Source organism: Glandiceps talaboti, chromosome 10 (genome assembly GCF_964340395.1).
Source record: "Glandiceps talaboti chromosome 10, keGlaTala1.1, whole genome shotgun sequence".
Taxonomy (NCBI): domain Eukaryota; kingdom Metazoa; phylum Hemichordata; class Enteropneusta; family Spengelidae; genus Glandiceps; species Glandiceps talaboti.
The window spans coordinates 16,525,058-16,543,470 of NC_135558.1; the positions used below are offsets into that span (position 1 = coordinate 16,525,058).

The following is an 18,413-nucleotide window of genomic DNA, read 5'->3' on the forward strand; positions in this document are numbered from 1 at the left end:
ACAAATTATTGATCTTATATTTGTTGCTCCCTGTGGTAATAAGTTCTTCAGTTCTGTACTGCGAATACGAGGCCACCGCCCACAGTTCTTAGTTCAAAGGTCATATAACATGCGTGGAACTCTTATTCAAGATGGCGGGTAGTTCGGCTGGCGACTGGTGTACGATTGAAAGTGATCCAGGGGTTTTCACAGAATTAATTCGAGGATTTGGTAAGTGGAATCGGAACTCTTCCCTTTTAATCTGTAGTTTTGCTCGGTTATAAATTTTACTGGAACTAGGGATGCATTCGATCGCACTTCTGCCACAGGAGTATAAATGCATTTGTCATGATGATTCACACGTGCTTCATTCAGTGTGCATGTGTAACTATAACATTAACAGTATCAGATCTCCAACGTCTGTGAATGGCTCAACTTCAAGCATGTGTCACACACCTGAATTGCCTGACCTGTTTTTGTGTACTCAGTGCGATTGTTATTACTACGGAAACCCAGCTTTCTGCTGACTAAGACACGAACTTAAACGATTGCTGCGATATGTTGATGAAAGCTGTTGAATGGACAATGGCTTAAATTATACTACTCACAGTCACAGAGGCTTTTCTTCTGCTGACTTCCATGATCTTGCAGTGTACATTTTTTTACAGTGTTTACACTATCTTGATTATATGGGCCGCCGCAAGCAGAAACACCCCTGATGCAAAAAAAATTCAATTTTGAGGTTTTCACATTTTGTGAAAGAGGGAATGCTGAACTTTTCAGAAATATACTTCATTTGTCAAACCGATGCTTAGAAAGGGCTTAAAATAGCCTTTGAAGTAACCTTTGACCTCGGGTAATTTGCATAACAATAGTAAACAGAATTACAGCACACACACAATATTTAGTCCTTTTCTTGTATGGACTAGAAAATCCCCACATATTTTATAGGGGCTGCTATTAAAGTTTTTGATCTTGTTATCAGGATAAGTTTCATAGAATAGACAATAATGATTGGGATATTCTATTATTTAGTAGGGGGTTGGGGGGTAAGGAACACTCAACAGGCTAGTTGTTTGATAATGACAATGTAGTTGTAATTTTATTGACATTCAGCAGTAGATATAAAGTCACATCATCACATTTATGATGAAATATGCACTTTAGCCTTGAACAAAGATAACTGCTTTCATGACAGCAATGTTGCACAACCAACACTCACGTCAGAAACAGAGCATCTGCTATATAATTAAAATGCACAGCAAGTACATTGTACATGTATATTTCATATGTAACAAAGTGTGCTCTCAAAACAACCTCTTACTGATGAGATACCAACACACTTCATATCATTATATAGACTTTAATCTACCTTTATACACAAAAGAAATACTCACTAACAAAATTATATAAATATACTAAGAACAGATAATGTAGACACCAGACTACCTTTGTATATATAGTAATACACACTGGCCAGATTCTATTCACTATAGATATTGTAGACTTCAAGCGTATATTTATACACAATAGAAATACTCATTAACCACAATCTATATATACTAGATACTGTAGACATAAGTCTACATTTGTACACAATAGAAATACTCACTGACATGAATCTATTGATATAGATATTGTAGACATAAGTCTACATTTGTACACAATAGAAATACTCACTGACCTGAATCTATTCATTATAGATACTGTAGACATAAGTCTACATTTGTACACAATAGAAATACTCACTGACATGAATCTATTGATATAGATATTGTAGACATAAGTCTACATTTGTACACAATAGAAATACTCACTGACCTGAATCTATTGATATAGATATTGTAGACATAAGTCTACATTTGTACACAATAGAAATACTCACTGACCTGAATCTATTGATATAGATATTGTAGACATAAGTCTACATTTGTACACAATAGAAATACTCACTGACCTGAATCTATTGATATAGATATTGTAGACATAAGTCTACATTTGTACACAATAGAAATACTCACTGGCCAGACTATTACTCTGCATTTCAGTCTACACTTGTACACATAGAAATACTGACCAGATTGTATTTACATATTGTAGACTTCCATCTATGTTTGTGCTACAAATAGAAATATACACTTTTCTAAATTATTGATTTTTTTTAGGTTTCAAATCTATTTGTGTATTGAAAATACTCAGAGCTTGAAGACTTCAAATTTTCATTCAGTGTAAAACATGCCTAGTTTGCTATTATGAGCTGCAACAAAGATTAAGACATAATATGGATACAATAATTTAGATACAGACTTGTTCAGTGTGTATTTCTATTTTATTCCTCCAGCTGTGTAGCTGTAATGGGGAAGAAACTACCCCTGTATGGTTCCCTTACATACCGCAATACTTTGGTCTGTAGATCATGGTATCGCTGTCTGGAGAGTCCACCAGCTGGCAACACTGGTGGTAACCCGTGAAACTCTCATCAGTTGGTGGCCAAGTGACCCCCCTTTTTACTAAATACACACGCTCCTCAGGATCAGAGATTGATTTCTTTACATACACAGCACCAGGGTCATCTTTAGTAAATCTAAAGTGATGATATGCACTGATACCTCTGAGACACTTCATATACTTTTTAAAGAACTCATCCCATTCTCTCCACTGATAATTTGATTCATTCTGACCATCATTAGTTGTAGTTTGAGATGTATAAGGCCTAGAAGAGTTGACCTTTGAACTCTTATTTACAACATCACATAGTTGTACCATAGTATCTACATCACTCCTCCTGTACAACTGACGTATCTTACCAAAGGCAGAGTCACATATACATTTAGTATGACCAACTTCCATAAAATGGTATTGGATATCTTCATGCATCCCTTTACTACAACGATAAATAAAATAATGTATGACACTTTTGTTCTTATTTTGACCTGAACAGTTGTCTGCATGAAATGAAGCAGATTTCTCACCAAGGCCAAAATTTGAAAGAAAATCATCAATCATACTAATAACATTATTTGGTCCATGACACTTCTTATTATCTGGCTGTATGGTCTGTGACTCATCAAATAAATAATTCATTTGAAGTTTACATGCTTCATTATGAATTCCAAAACAATTTACCTTCATTGGATTTAGAAAATAAAGTGGTCCTACTTGACGTGACTGATGGGGTAAAAGAAAGCTCTGTGCAAAATCAAAAGTATAATGTACTTTAAATAAATCATTACTACAAAGATTATGTTGACCTGGAACAATTGATTCTCTAAATGGTTCATACTCTGCTGTTGCTAACTTTATCAACTCGTTACAATATTCTCTTTCTGACTGAGCACTCAATATGTGTTGACTAAATTCAGTTGATGCAGTCAATTTATCGGTTTCACTAGTAGCATACTGTATACGTTGTCGAAAGCCCTCACATTTTGGACAGACATCTGTTCTTGGTTCCATACGCTTGATATGTGGCACACAACTATGCCAAATGTTACGGAAAGTTGTCTCACCAACAGCAACAAGTGGAGGCTCATTTTGATGACAACTCTCTTTGTACTTGGCATACACCTCAGCCTTTGTGTCACTGGAAGGTAGGTATATAGGTGGACAATCATCCCTCCCCCTAGGAGCTGCTGGCATGGGAAGCCCTTTTTCATCTGCATACCTTATCAGGAATTGTACAACATCTTGGATGACAGGTATAAAGATCAACAAACAATACATAGTGTGTTAGTCATAAGAAGGAAGACCTCAATCAAATCTACCTCATTATAGTAGCTGCAAAGTTTTAAGTGGCTTTATGGATGAGTAATATCATGTAGGTATTTTGGATTTTAATAAATAAAGTAACTATGGTTTTCTATTTGAAAAACAATGTGAAATAACAGTCAGTCTTTGTAACTCACCAATTGCATAAAACTAGGAAAATATCACACAATTTTTCATACTTTTATTTTTAGTGTTTTGTAATTATTGTGTTATACACATAGATTTGACCTATACTTTTTCACATTGTTGTTGTCAGGGAGAAAAATACATTTAAGTTTAATTATTAATCCAAATAAGTGCCCTACTTCACTTATCTCATGCATTGAATTGTCCTTTAAAATAAGTCATATTTTAATATTTACAACAGTGTTTACTTCTGAAGTGAGTATATGCATGTACTTTGCAATGACAATATTTTTAATTGTGTTTGGATCTCAATGCTAATCCTTGGCAGTAGAGTATTAGCAATAATAATATCATGAACTTTTCACCGTGTTATCACATTACATTACACAAATACGGTTTATTTCCAGAATGTAAATAACATCATTCTGTGAATGCACTCGCCAGCTTTACAATTCAAATACACAACTATCAAAATGTCAAATTTACCTCAAATGTGTATGCATTAACAGGTTTTCTACCCTTTAGACCATGTTGCCTTGGTACAACTCCATTTTCTCTGAAATGTTTCTTTAGATTCTTTAATGTAGTTTCTCCTACAAAAAAATAATACATGATTTAGAAATTCGAATCACAGGTAACATCTTTAAAATTAACAATTATTACAAATTCGAAGATTACACAATGATTTGTAAAAGTAGAAATCAATGAAAACATTCAAAGGATAATAAAGTATATAAACTTTGAGAAAATATTTCTAGTTTATGAATGATGTATACATTTTTGAGTTGTGCACAAAAAAATCAATAGACAAATAAAAAACAATCTCAGGTCAAAATATTCAATTTCTATATTTGAAATACGCTTTATCATAAGTGTCAATACTTTTTCAAATACAAATTTAAAAATTGAACGTAAATGTAATTGAAAATTAACTCAAACAACAGACAGTCATGCTATCAACACGAATTCACAAGAAGCTGACTAGTAGTGGCAATGTTACCTTCAGTGCTTCACGATGTTATTATGATAGTGATTGAGTTTGAGGTCACAATTGTTTACATTGCAATTGCCGGCCGTAAGTCATTATGTGACCTTCATTATTATCAAAGTAAACACACCACTCCCAAGATGTAGACTCAAATTACGTACTCTAATACATGATGTACCATGTACACTTCTAGTTTGGAATGATAACTACAAGAAGTTGAGAAATGTTACACAAATACTTACCAACATAATGACAGTACCGCCAGACTTTTTCACACACTCTCATGCCGTCAAACTGATACATGAATCGCTGGCACTCACGTTTCCCCCCTCTGACTGGCTCCTTGGTGTATTTGCTATGGTCTAGCTTGGCTAGGATGAGGATATCTCGCTGATCCTTGGTGAACTCGGCCATGTTAAGACGATGATTGAAGACCACATCGACATTCAAGTTTGCAAAACAACCGTCTCGGCACCCGCATCCTTTCCGAAACATCCGGATAACAGAAACACGATCGAGGTCTTCATTTGGCCCGGTGTTTATAGGCTCTGTGTCGGAATCTCCGATAGACTGCTGGTCACTGTACAATCTGGCCAAATTACTCGCCTGAGCTTCATCGTCGTCTTCACTGTGGTCTTCGTCATCGTCGGATACAATCTCAAGTTGTTCATTTACTTCCGAAGCTGATGTGAGCAGGCTTGATTGAGAGTTGGCGATATCAGCCTCGTAATCATCGGGACAGTACACGGATGAAATTTCATCGTCTCTATCCTGTAAAAGCTGGACTATGTCTGCATCAAGGCCGAGATCAATGGGAATGTCAGACATACCGACGTAATATACAGAAGTTGGCCGTTCTAATGACATAAAATAACTTATAAATGTCGACACTACTTTTGGGACGCGTCAATCGTCACCTACGTCGCTGTACTGAATGAACGCAAACGTAAATTTTGTTTACATGATGATTGCGCGGGAACTGTAACAAGTTTGTTTTCTCAAAAAAAACACAATTCCGTGTGTGAATGGATACATACAAAATTAAACTATATATTTAGGGTAATAAATAAAGTTATTTTATTCAAATGAGATAGGTAATTACGAAGAAATTGACACCTTTATACGCTTTAAATACAAGGCGGGCGATTTCAAGCTTTGTTATCACAGTGGAAATTGATACGTTATCTTTAGATACAAATTACCAACAATGTTGCAATATTGCATCAGGGGTGTTTCTGCTTGCGGCGGCCCATATAGGGTTATTATATCCACACATCAGAGGCATCGCTATCACACACTTTAAGTAATCTATCACTTTGAACTACAATACTTGTCTGTGCTGTGAAAGGTTGGTTTCTGCAGTAGTATCACACAGCAGTAATCGTACCAAGTGAGAATTTGGTATACTGTAACTCACGTGTATGGGTAAAGATTGGGGATATGTTTTACTTATTATTTCTGTGAGGACTCAACAGATGGAAAGACAATATTTGAGTTACAATATCTGAGGTGCAGTTGGCTGCAATAATTGTAGAATTTGTTTTTGTTTTTGGATATTTATCTTTTGTTTCAAGTTTTTTTTTGTCATTCCTGAGTTTTGAGTGGAAACCCTGAAATGATAAAAGGTAAAAAAAATAGAAAAAAAGAGCAAAGGTTAAAAAAACCAACCTAACAGTGCCACTAGAATAGCCTCAATAGGTGGGTCAGGTAGATTTTTTATTATATTATGTAATTATTTTTTTCATAATGATATGTGAGTGTCTAGTTCAGGTAGTTATGTTTTCCGTTGTTGTCCATATGGTCTCTGTGTTATTGGTATCTTAACATTTAACATTTAACATTTATTTCATTTCTAAAGCGCTTCCTCTATTTAAAAGAAAATATTCAAAAGCGCTGCGATCTTCTCATCAGATATACAGCCATTACAGTTTTATATTGTCTTTTTAAGTTGATGTCAGTTTCTGCATCTGATATGACATAAACATATAGCTGTCATTATTACAATTGATATCATCTACACTAGGTTGTACGGGTGTACAGGTAGAAGAAATATGGAGTCTGGATGAAGATGTCTTATCACACCTCAAGTAAGTAGATGATTGTGTCTCTGTCTGTCTGTCTGTCTGTCTGTCTGTCTGTCTGTCTGTCTGTCTGTCTGTCTGTAATGGTTGTGGGTATGTATGTATGTATGTATGTATGTATGTATGTATGTATGTATGTATGTATGTATGTATGTATGTATGTATGTATGTATGTATGTATGTATGTATGTGTGGTATGTATATGTATGTATGTATGTATGTATGTATGTATGTATGTATGTATGTATGTATGTATGTATGTATGTATGTACAAATGTATGTACAAATGTATGCATGTATGTATGTATGTATGTATGTATGTATGTATGTATGTATGTATGTATGTATGTATGTATGTATATATGTATGTATATATGTACATGTATGTATGTATGTACATGTATGTATGTATGTATGTATGTATGTATGTATGTATGTATGTATGTATGTATGTATGCAGTATGTATGTATGTATGTACATTTGTAACTGTCAGTCGAAATTTAACGCCCAGCCGGAGTACAAGTATGTATGTATGTATGTATGTATGTATGTATGTATGTATGTATGTACATGTATGTATGTATGTATGTATGTATGTATGTATGTATGTATGTATGTATGTCTGTCTGTCTGTCTGTCTGTCTGTCTGTCTGTCTGTCTGTCTGTCTGTCTGTATGTATGTATGTATGTATGTATGTATGTATGTATGTATGTATGTATGTATGTATGTATGTATGTATGTATGTATGCATGTATGTATGTATGTATGTATGTATCATTGTATCATTGTATGCACATGTATGAGAAGCATTTAGATTTTAGTAGAGCTGTTGGTCGTAATATCAAATTCAATACATATTCCTGTGCCGCTAACATGCATTTCCCTTGGCTTTGGTTTGGAGAGCTTTTTGAGATAGTTACAACAAGGCTATATTACCATATGTGACTAAGTACTTGTTTACTGTTTTATTGTAGGCCAGTGCATGGTTTGATTTTCTTGTTCAAATGGAGACCTGGTGAAGACCCATCAGGAAGCATTGTCAAGGATAACAGACTAGACAATATATTCTTTGCAAAACAGGTAATATTTCTCACTTTATACTGTAACAGTGGAACCTTGCTAAGTCGCAGGTCTCACATTCCAAAGAAAAATATGATATACTATTTTCTTCTGAAGAAAAGTTACATCATTATGAGAATTGCAACATCATAAACAGGTGTTGTGTTGATTTTATAAACTTATCGTCCATAAAGGGGCAACATAAAAAGTCTATTGTTGGAAGAATAATTAACTTCCATAACCCTCAAAATCCAATGAGACCCTCACCCTTACACCATACTATTGATCTTTGGGCATGTAATTATAGATTGGTGCATGTAAATCTGTCTATTAGATGACATAATCACGGCTTGACATACAGAGTGATGTATCATGTATAACACAACATACCTCGGTAGTGCGCCCTCTAAGTCTAAGCCAATTTGATGTGCCACTGACACACACAATTTCTAGTGACGTACCAACTCTTACTATGTGGTGACTCACAAGAAATCCCAGTTTTTTATCCTTTTGACTCATAACAACAAAATTTGCCTATCACGAGAGGGCACACCTTGGTAACTGTAAGAGTTGCCAAATTTAAAATTTGTTATATTGAAGTTACCAGTAATGATACACATAATTGTGGCTGCACTCTTTTGATCTCACCAAACTGTCTTTTACACAAAGACACAAACTTACAGTAGTTCATCATTCATTCTCCAGTTGGAAGCACTGCACAATTGTCAACAAATTTCAGTTTCCAACACCTGTGCTTCTATACTTACCAAGATTTCTCCTGTTACCCGATTATAATGTACAGAGACAGAAACCAAACTTCAGAAAAAGTTAATGTTGAAAGTAAAAGTTTTTTATTTACATGAGAACTACATGTTAACTCCCTCCCCCTCCTAATATCAATCTGCCTGTTTAAAAAAACGCTGTGATTAGTGAACATTATTAAATCAAAATTTGACTGTTAATGAAGGCTTTGATTTAGTAAGATAGACACAATTTAAAACTGTTGTTGTTTCAATGTGGTAGATTAAAGAAGTGGGTGATAACAGTTCCGCTGTTGAGCAAATCTAACCACTCAGTCATGAAGATATTGTAAACATTTAAAGTTCCAAAACAGTACAGTACTGCAAGTTTACGGAACTAGCTTCAGAGATGCTGCCCTTCAGTGAGACTTGCAATATCCATTCAATAGCTTATCACTGTTGTATCAACATGTTGGAACAATAGTTATAGTTTGTGTCTATCTTAGTAAATTAAAGCCCTGATTACTGAGAGTAATACAGTAAGGTATGGAACTCAGATGATGCAATTGATTAATTTCATAACTGTAGAACACCATAAAAAATAGTGAGAATTTGTCATCACTGACAAGTTATCTTATTTCTTTCAGGTTATTAACAATGCCTGTGCCACACAAGCCATACTTAGTATTTTGCTGAATTGCAATCATTCGGATATGGACCTTGGAACAACTTTATCAGAATTCAAAGAATTTTCACAAAGTTTTGATGCCACAGTAAGTTGTTTCTTTCTTCTTGTAACCCTTTATAAACTTTTTTTTTGAAAGGCTGGGAAATTACAGAAGTTATTTGTGTAAGTAGGAATATGGCCATTGTTGAGATTTTTGACAGTTCTGATTAGATGAAACAGATTCCGAATTGTCATTGACATCAGCTCTCATTTAAATCAACTCTATATATATTTAACAGAAATCATGGTATAAACTTTTTGAAAAATCATCTTTGTTAGGAGATAAATCAAAATATTTTTTTTTGCTCGAGTTGCAAAGTGTGATATTACTACAGAGATCATGTTGTACATCAGCCTCTCCATGCAACCATCTTGTTTGAAGTACTGATGTTGCAATGCCCCAGACTCTCAGCTGGGGGATGACTGAAGTGAAGTCTGGGTAACCGAAACTATCGTGTGTGATTTCCCAGATTTTACCTTTGGGAGCTCACAGATAGAGAAATATATTCACTGAAGGTTTATCAAAAATCCCATAATTGTCACTTTAATTCTTTCTAATCTCTATAGCAACATCTCCATGGCAACAGTAACACTCTTGATGTTTCTTTTTACAGATGAAAGGTCTTTCGCTAAGTAACTCAGAAGTCATCAAGCAAGTACATAATAGTTTCTCAAGGTAGGTTTCATTACATAAGGTGAATTTATTTCAAGGTATGTGTTCAGGATTGTATGTAGAACTGCCATCAAACCATGATAATTGTGCTACCACCATTGAAAGTGGCACAAGATGAGTTTATGAACAATGTTGTCATGGTTTTCTACTTGAAAAAATCATGTGCAAAAGATGTGTTGTGTTTACGCAAGAACAAACTTTTCATATTTCTTTTTGTAGCTTTTTGCAATGTATTGAGTTACAAACACAAACTTGGACAATGTTGTTACACTTTCATTTTTCAAGTAGGAAGCCATGGCAATTGTTTTATAAATTAAAAAATCCAAACTAAATGCCCAATCATCATCAATGTGGCCACTTTTGCAGTGTTATATATATTTCTTGTTTACTTCTCTATGCAGACATCAGATGTTTGAATTTGATGCCAAGCTAGCAAACAAAGACGATGATGTGTTTCACTTTGTTGGTTACATCCCTATACAAGGAAGGTTGTATGAACTGGATGGACTAAAAGATGGCCCTATAGACTTAGGTAAGAATGTAACTACAGAGTTGTCAACATCAGAAAATACACAATCATGGTCACAGAAACATATTGTTATTGTATTTATTTATTTATTTATTTATTTATTTATTTATTTATTTATTTATTTATTTATTTATTTATTTATTTAGTGTTTTATGTATTTGTCATACACAAAAGGAATACACTTGCATCACTAGAAAAAAGATAAATAAATTCATACATCACAAAAAATGAAAATGGAAGAAAAGATGCAAGTGGCCATGTTGGATTTTCACGAGCCTTTCTATTGTGGCAGAAATCGCCTTGCTTCACACTCTTTACATAGTTCCAGGTCACTTTATCCCAGATGAACACTGCAGCGTGTTCCACAATCACCACACTTCATGTTATCAGCTGTTTGGATAGGATATATGGGTACAATTTCGAAATATTAGCAAATGTTCCAGGAGCAGAAATACTGTTAACCTTACTCGTAGGATTTTATATCGTCCTCATACTTGGATATATTTGGATGAATTTCTGCTGGCATAAAATCATGGAAGAGTTACAGTTACAATGGCCTGTGTATACAGAACTTTTGATGAAAATATTAACATGTGATCATCCACTACATACACTTAATACCTCAACATACTGTTAGCAAATTCCTCAATGTACATACACGTTTTGAGACTCTGGTAATTTAGGCTTCCGTTAAATAAGATCGACACGAACTAAAACTGATATTGTTGTTTGATGTGGTAGATTACACAAGTGGATGATAGCGTTTCCTCTGTGGTGTGAATCTAATCACCCTGTGATCAAGACTTGTAAACATTGGAATTCCCACAACAGTATACTGCAAGTTTATGAACTAAGTTTCCAGACAGCTGCCCTACTGAGACAATAATCAAACCAATGTCCATTCAATAGCTTACATGTATCACTGTTGTATCAACGTGTTGTGACAATAGTCAGTAGTTTTAGTTTGTGTCCATCTAAGTAAACTGAAGCCTTGATTACCTGAGTAATATCTTGCCATTATTATTGTAAGAAACATCTTAGATAGTTGCTCTGTAAAAGAAGCTATAGACAAGAAAATGCAGTACATGTACTGTAGCACATTATCAAAACTGTGATTTTTGGAAGCTGGCCTCATCTTCAAAATCTTGAAATGACTCTCCAGAACCCAAAGTTAATGAAAATACCTTTTATCCTTTAGTGCTGGTCCCCCTTTAATCATACATATTAGAGTTTGACATGACATGTACATGTGCAAAGAACTGTATGACACCACAATGTACTTCTTCTTTCTTTACTAAAGGTAAATATGATGAAGGTGACTGGATGAAATTGGTCAAACCAGTTATAGAGGAAAGAATGCAAAAGTAAGAGTAAAGTTACTTCATTCACAACAAAGTATTTGTTACACATTTTATGATCCTAGACTGTTGTACACAGAAATAGGAATTTCAGATGCCTCAAGAACTTGTTTATCTTGGCTCTTTATGAGTGAGTGTGTGTGTGTGTGTGTGTGTGTCTGTCTGTCTGTCTGTCTGTCTGTCTGTCTGTCTGTCTGTCTGTCTGTCTGTCTGTCTGCATTTGTCTCTCTATACATGTATCTGTCTATGTCTGTGCATGCATGGCTGTATTTATATGAAAAGTTCAAGAATATTTAGTCTTACATTCATTCCCTTACACAGTACAATGTAATCTTGTTACAGGTACAGTGCTGAAGAGATTCATTTCAATTTAATGGCCATCGTATCAGATCGTAAACTTGTGTACACAAGGGAAAAAGAGAAACTGGAGAGGAGACTCGCAGCACTTCAGGGACAAGTATGCATCAGTTGATTTTATAACACCTTTCTATTCACTCAAACATCACTTACACCATGAACAAAAATTGGAAATATATGTATGTACTCTGGTCGTTCTATGTTACAACAACACGCATCTATGTCATGACAAGTTGAGTTTACATCACTGGTTCTGCTGTGTCAAAATGTTCAAAATTACAGTTATTTTGCCCTCTTCTTCCTTGATATAACTGGTGCTGGTACAATTATGTTATTCTCCAATATTTTTCTTCATTCAGGTAGAAAATACTTGTAACCTGAGGGGTCTTTGTCACTTCTTGACTTGTAGTGACAAAGACCCCTTAGGTCACAAGTATTTTCCCTAGCTGAACGAAGAAAAATATTGGGGAATAACATCTAATTATCAGCCATCATATTTAAGTAACTATAAACATAAAGGTGAATGCCTAGTGTTTGAATCCTATGTTATTTACATTAGTACTATCTTAATAGAGGAGCCATAAGGATTATTTAAAAGTCTCAGTATTTGCAATAGAATTTATCTCATGCTATAGGGGTCAAAATAGAACAAGAACAAGAAGTTTGATTTAATCTCATGTATGCCTGTAAGTAATGCATGTGTAGCATGAGGAGTAGAAGTCGATACAACAAGAAATCAAACATTTTTTATTTTTAACAACGTGCCTGGGTGGTAAAATGCTACTTAAGGTAACAGAAATTGTTCCCTTATTCATAACCAACTTTTTTCTATAGCTCTGTTAGACAACTGTTTTTCTCATCAAATTACTCCAGCTCATCGAACAAAGGTTACGAATCACCACTTTTGTTGTCAGAACATGTTTTGGTCAAAACGCCCAGTACTTTTTTATTTTTTACTGTAAATGTTACTGAATTATGTCCTCAGGGTGAAGTTATGGAAACTGATGAAGAAACATCACTACCACAATCAGAAGATGATATCAAAGCTGCAATAAGTCGACTACAAATTCAGGTTGAACATGAAGACCAAAAATTTCAAAAATACAAAGTAAGTACGAGTCTCACATTTTTGTGAATGAGTCCAGAAACTGACTGAGTCAAGATATCCTGTGAAAACCTTTCAGGAATGAAACCTCAACAGTCCAGAAAAATGAGTAAAACGTATATAATAATGTATCTGGTCAACAATGAACACAAAGTGAAACACATGTATACAAAGTAGTGTTAGCAGAATCCTACCCCACTTTACAATGCTGTAACATATCAACTTTGGTAGATCAAAATGGGCGATTGGTTGGTGTTGGTAAAATTTGGATATATCTTTGAATAAGTGTTATACATTTAATATAAATTTCTCTTAGTCTTAAGGACAAGTTTTGGCAGTCTTGGAAAACCTTTGGTTCTTACAATTAACCGTTGGCGTTGGATTGACGGACTGACATTAAGTTTGCACACCTGTACTCAGGACCAACAAGGAGCAACTCAGCAAAGCTGTTGGTCCTTATGGAAATTTGTTGGTCTTTGACCAACAGACAAACATGAATATCTCACACACTGCATGTGGTCCTGTTATTATTAGATGTGTTTTTCTGAAACAGCAAAATTCAGTAAAAATTGTACTGTGTGATCTTGCAAAGTTTGCGGACGAGGAACATTCACATATTCATTTGCACACTGATTGCATAATTTGCACCCTCATTTGCACACATGTATTCAAAATACCACTCGTATGTGCCTGCATCAAGGCAAGTAATCAATTGGTGCATACATGTATGTTGTGAGTTAAACTTGTTAGTGTTACCAAAAAAACAGAAATGTAAATGTCATCATCTTTATAGCCTGGAGATGGATTTTGCAGACTGAGGTTTTACAGCAGACGGGCTCGACTTAAAGAGGGATGTGTAAGCCGTACTACCGAGGTGTGCAAAACCATATCAGAGCTGCAAAGGTTTTATCATATACTCTATTGACTGGCACAAAAACATCATTTGAATCAAATAACCCCATAAAATTGGTATTGAAACATTATTTAATGCACAAAGACATAAATGTATTGAAAAAAAAAATCACAGTCAAATCTAATGTCATGAAATAAGAATATAGCCAACACATTTATGTGTAAGTTTTGGGTGTGTTTTTTTCCAGATTGAAAATATACGTCGTAAACACAACTACCTTCCACTTATTATGGAACTTCTTCGTGTGCTAGCAAAAGAAGGTCACTTGGTAGACTTAGTTGATAAGGTGAGTGAATATTTTTTTCCTAAATATCATTAAAGGGGCTCAAGCTGAGTTAAGGGTGTAATTTTCGCTCCATGTTTAAAAGTACTCATAGTATTCTACTTACTGAAGTATACTTTAGCCACCATTTGCAATTGAATTGTCTGAACTCAAACCTAGTATTAAGATATAACTCCTATATGATCCGATGATGTAATTTATTGGAAGTATGAAGTATTCAGTAAATCCCTACTATACAATCAACAGTTTTAACAATGGTAGACAATACTTGCAAAGTTGCAATGCCATAGAACTTAGAAGGTATGCATCAACAGATACACCATGCTGGAATTGTTAGCAGACGATACTTGGAATGTCATAGAAGGCATGCATCAACAGATACACCATACTGGAATTGTTAAATCAAGGTTTTATGTAAATATTTTCATTTGAGTAAAACTCATGTATCACAAATAACAATAACTTTATAACAGTTATTAGACATTTATTTTGGTTTTCAAGATACCATTTGAACTGTATCAGGCAATTCGTATGACATATTCTCAAGTTCTTAATTCAGGTGACATCAAAGTGACCCGACAAACAATGCTGGTCTTGCCATTAAACCACTCTCATTGATTAAATAACCTTCGATAAATTATTGGATACCTTTTGCTTAGAGTGACCCTATTGTTATTTATGTTTCTCCGTACCTTTTCATCGCAACTATGTTTCGGTTGGTTGATTTAAAAAAAAATTATGAAATTATAAAAGCATCTTCATGCTTAAGTGCCTCTCCTTTTCCTCTCTCTATCTTCTTTTTATTGGATTTTTGGTAACAAACCCTTTCTCACTTTCACAATTGACATGTTCTCAGCCCCCCCTACTTGAATATCTTCTGTCATGAAAGATATGCTCTGTGAACAAGAAGTAGTAGTAGTAGTAAAATTTATTTAAGAACAGGGTAGCCAGGAAACAACAGAAGTGTCATCACCACCACCATGATTGTAGATGACATCAGCCGTTCAGACAATTGGTTGTTCTTGTCAGAGAGGGCGCTGTACCACAAAATATTAAGAGCGGTCAAAAATAATGTTTTTTTATATTGATGTCAGAATTGAAAATTTGGGTGGGTCAGGTAATGAGAAACAAAAAAAGTGGGGTCACTCGTACTATAGGGGAACTGTTTGGATAGCAGTGTTAGTCTGTCTGTCTCTCTGTCTTTCTGACAGTGTTATATATTTGATTGACTTACATATTGAATAATATTGAATAATAATTTGCATATACTACAAAACAGTAAATAAAAAACACACACACCAATAGATTGTTCACTTTTTGCACAAAGTTGTGAGGATTTCACGTACGTGTTTTGTACCGCAATATACACAAAATAAAACCGGTTTAAATTCCTGCTGACATTTGCATTTAATTTTATATTTTGTTTCTCTTTCCAGGCAAAACAGAAAGCTGAATCCAAGAAAACTGAACAAGAAAAGGCAAAGGAGAAGAAATAGCATGTTGTACAAAGGTGTTACTCATTGTTTCTGTATTAATCTTTATGAAAATATGTATTTGTTAGTTATTTCTGCTACATGTATGTATGTTCACCATGGAAACCCTATGGCTAATATGCAAATTAGAAAAGAGAATATATGTATTTAGGCCTAAAAAAAATCGTTGGTTCCGGTTACCCGACCCCACCTAGTTTTTCATCCTAAACTGTTTCCATGCCAACCCTAAACTGGTTTTTATGTATTCAAGAGAACAAATCTCAAAAATCTATCATCTCACAAGAAATAGTGGATGTGGAAACTGACATCAACTTAAAAAGTCAATATAAAACTGTTTTACCAATCTGTAATGGCTGTACATCTGATTAGAAGAAACCAATGGCACAGAGACAATATGGAAAACAACGTAGAACATAACTACCAGAACTAGATAATCACATATGAAAATAAACTATATAAAGAAAATAAAATAAAAAATCTACCTACCACACCAATTCTGTAATCGGAACCACACAATTTTTTTTAAGCCTGAACGGTTTTGGCTTTGGTAGATGGATATATTCATGGCAAGTTTTCTTTCCCTGTTGCTGTCTCTAAAAATGTTTACTATGTGTAGCGGTTATGATTTAAATGATGAGATTAGCAATTTTATACCCCTCTCCAAAGATCTGTTATACTTGTAACCAAGTGTTACCAATTAGCAATAAATAAGAAAATACTTTTGAATATTCTTTAAACTTTATGAGCAATTTTAGCTCAATTCTTTCCAGGTTTAATGATATCGACTGTTCGGTAGTATTCTGAAACTATCTTCTCAATCTAAGTCCATCTGTTGCTCAATAAATTTATGTCTGTTTCAAAGGTCCAGTTCAGATGTGTATCAGGATTTTTGTTAAAGGGCTACAAGCAGGTGAAATCTACTGGGGTTCTCGTGTAATTTTATTGGGGTTTCCAAACAAAATTATGGTAGATTGTATTGGAAACTGTAAAACTTTTACCCCTTTCCCCCTTTTACAGGAGTTCCTACCCTTAACAAAGACACTGTGGGTTGAAAAAAAAAACATGTCTGGAAGAGCTATAGAAAACTTTGGTGTAGAACAAAAGAATGATCATGTGAAATCCGTATGGCTCTACTGATCAGGTGACACCATTGTAAAACCTGGGATTGAAACCGTGGCTGTTAATTTTTAATTTTTTTTTTTTTTTTTTTTTTTTTTTTTTTTTGGGGGGGGGGGGGGGATGTGCTTATGCACAACACTTACCATTGTGTGTACCAGTACCATGCATATTATGTATACAGTTTCAAATTTCAAGTATCAAGTTGAAATTGTATTCACTACTCAATGGTGTGAACCTACAGAACTGAAACACTGAATAAAAAACACATACATAAAACAACAGAAAACACCAAGTTTATGTGTCATCTAACCATATACTTTGCATTTCACGTATAATCTATCAGGTCTGAAATGTGAAGAAATATGCCAAGAGTTAGGCTGCCATGGCTTTTACAAGCAACATGTACGATAACGTAAGAAGATGTTTTCTTAAATGCGCAGTCACATTTTACTCTACAGCATCTTATTTTAGTCTTTATAATCGATTTATTTACCCTTCTCAAATGTTTGCTTTCTCAAACTAAAATGGGAGCTCGGTTTCAAAATATGCCTATTTGATGATCATGTGGGATTATATATCATATATATGTAGTTTACGCACTTTCAGTTTTCTTTGTTTCTCAATGTATTTAATATTCGTGTAATAAAAACAACCCCTGAGACTTGTTGTTATGTAAATAACATCATATTATTTGAAATAAATGTTTCAACATCTTGAATGGTGTGCCATGGATGTATTACATTTCATAAGCTGTCCTTCAGTTTCAAGGTCCTTCCATTGACTAATAATGTATATGGAGACACATTAAAGGGACACAAGCAGACTGTATATGTTTTTTACTCTTTGTGAAAATACTTAAATAATAACCTTGAGTAAACTATTTTAAAAATGATTTTGATGTCGATGTATGCTTTGTATAACATTATGATTGTCTTAAGAAGCTGTTAAAACAGGTAGTTTTATAGTAGGGATTTCTTGAACATTTTTGATACGTATGATAAATTACGTCATCGGATTGTTTATAAGTTATATCTTGATACTAGGTTTGAGTTCAGTCAAGTGCAAGCGGTGGCTAACTGTACCTCAGTGAGTACAATACTATGAGTACCTTTT

The 18,413-nt window shown here is 34.4% G+C and overlaps 1 protein-coding gene across 1 annotated transcript; it reads left to right on the forward strand.

Annotated features, from left to right (window-relative positions):
* Positions 1-131: 131 nt before the first annotated feature.
* On the forward strand, positions 132-17,353 carry LOC144440826 (ubiquitin carboxyl-terminal hydrolase isozyme L5-like). The gene is made up of 11 exons (XM_078130238.1): positions 132-210; positions 6,885-6,948; positions 7,919-8,024; positions 9,391-9,516; positions 10,085-10,146; positions 10,545-10,675; positions 11,973-12,036; positions 12,373-12,487; positions 13,373-13,495; positions 14,593-14,691; positions 16,125-17,353. The coding sequence occupies exons 1-11, from the start codon at positions 132-134 to the stop codon at positions 16,182-16,184; spliced, it is 1,029 nt and encodes a 342-aa protein (XP_077986364.1). The 3' UTR covers positions 16,185-17,353.
* The last annotated feature ends 1,060 nt before the right edge of the window (positions 17,354-18,413 follow it).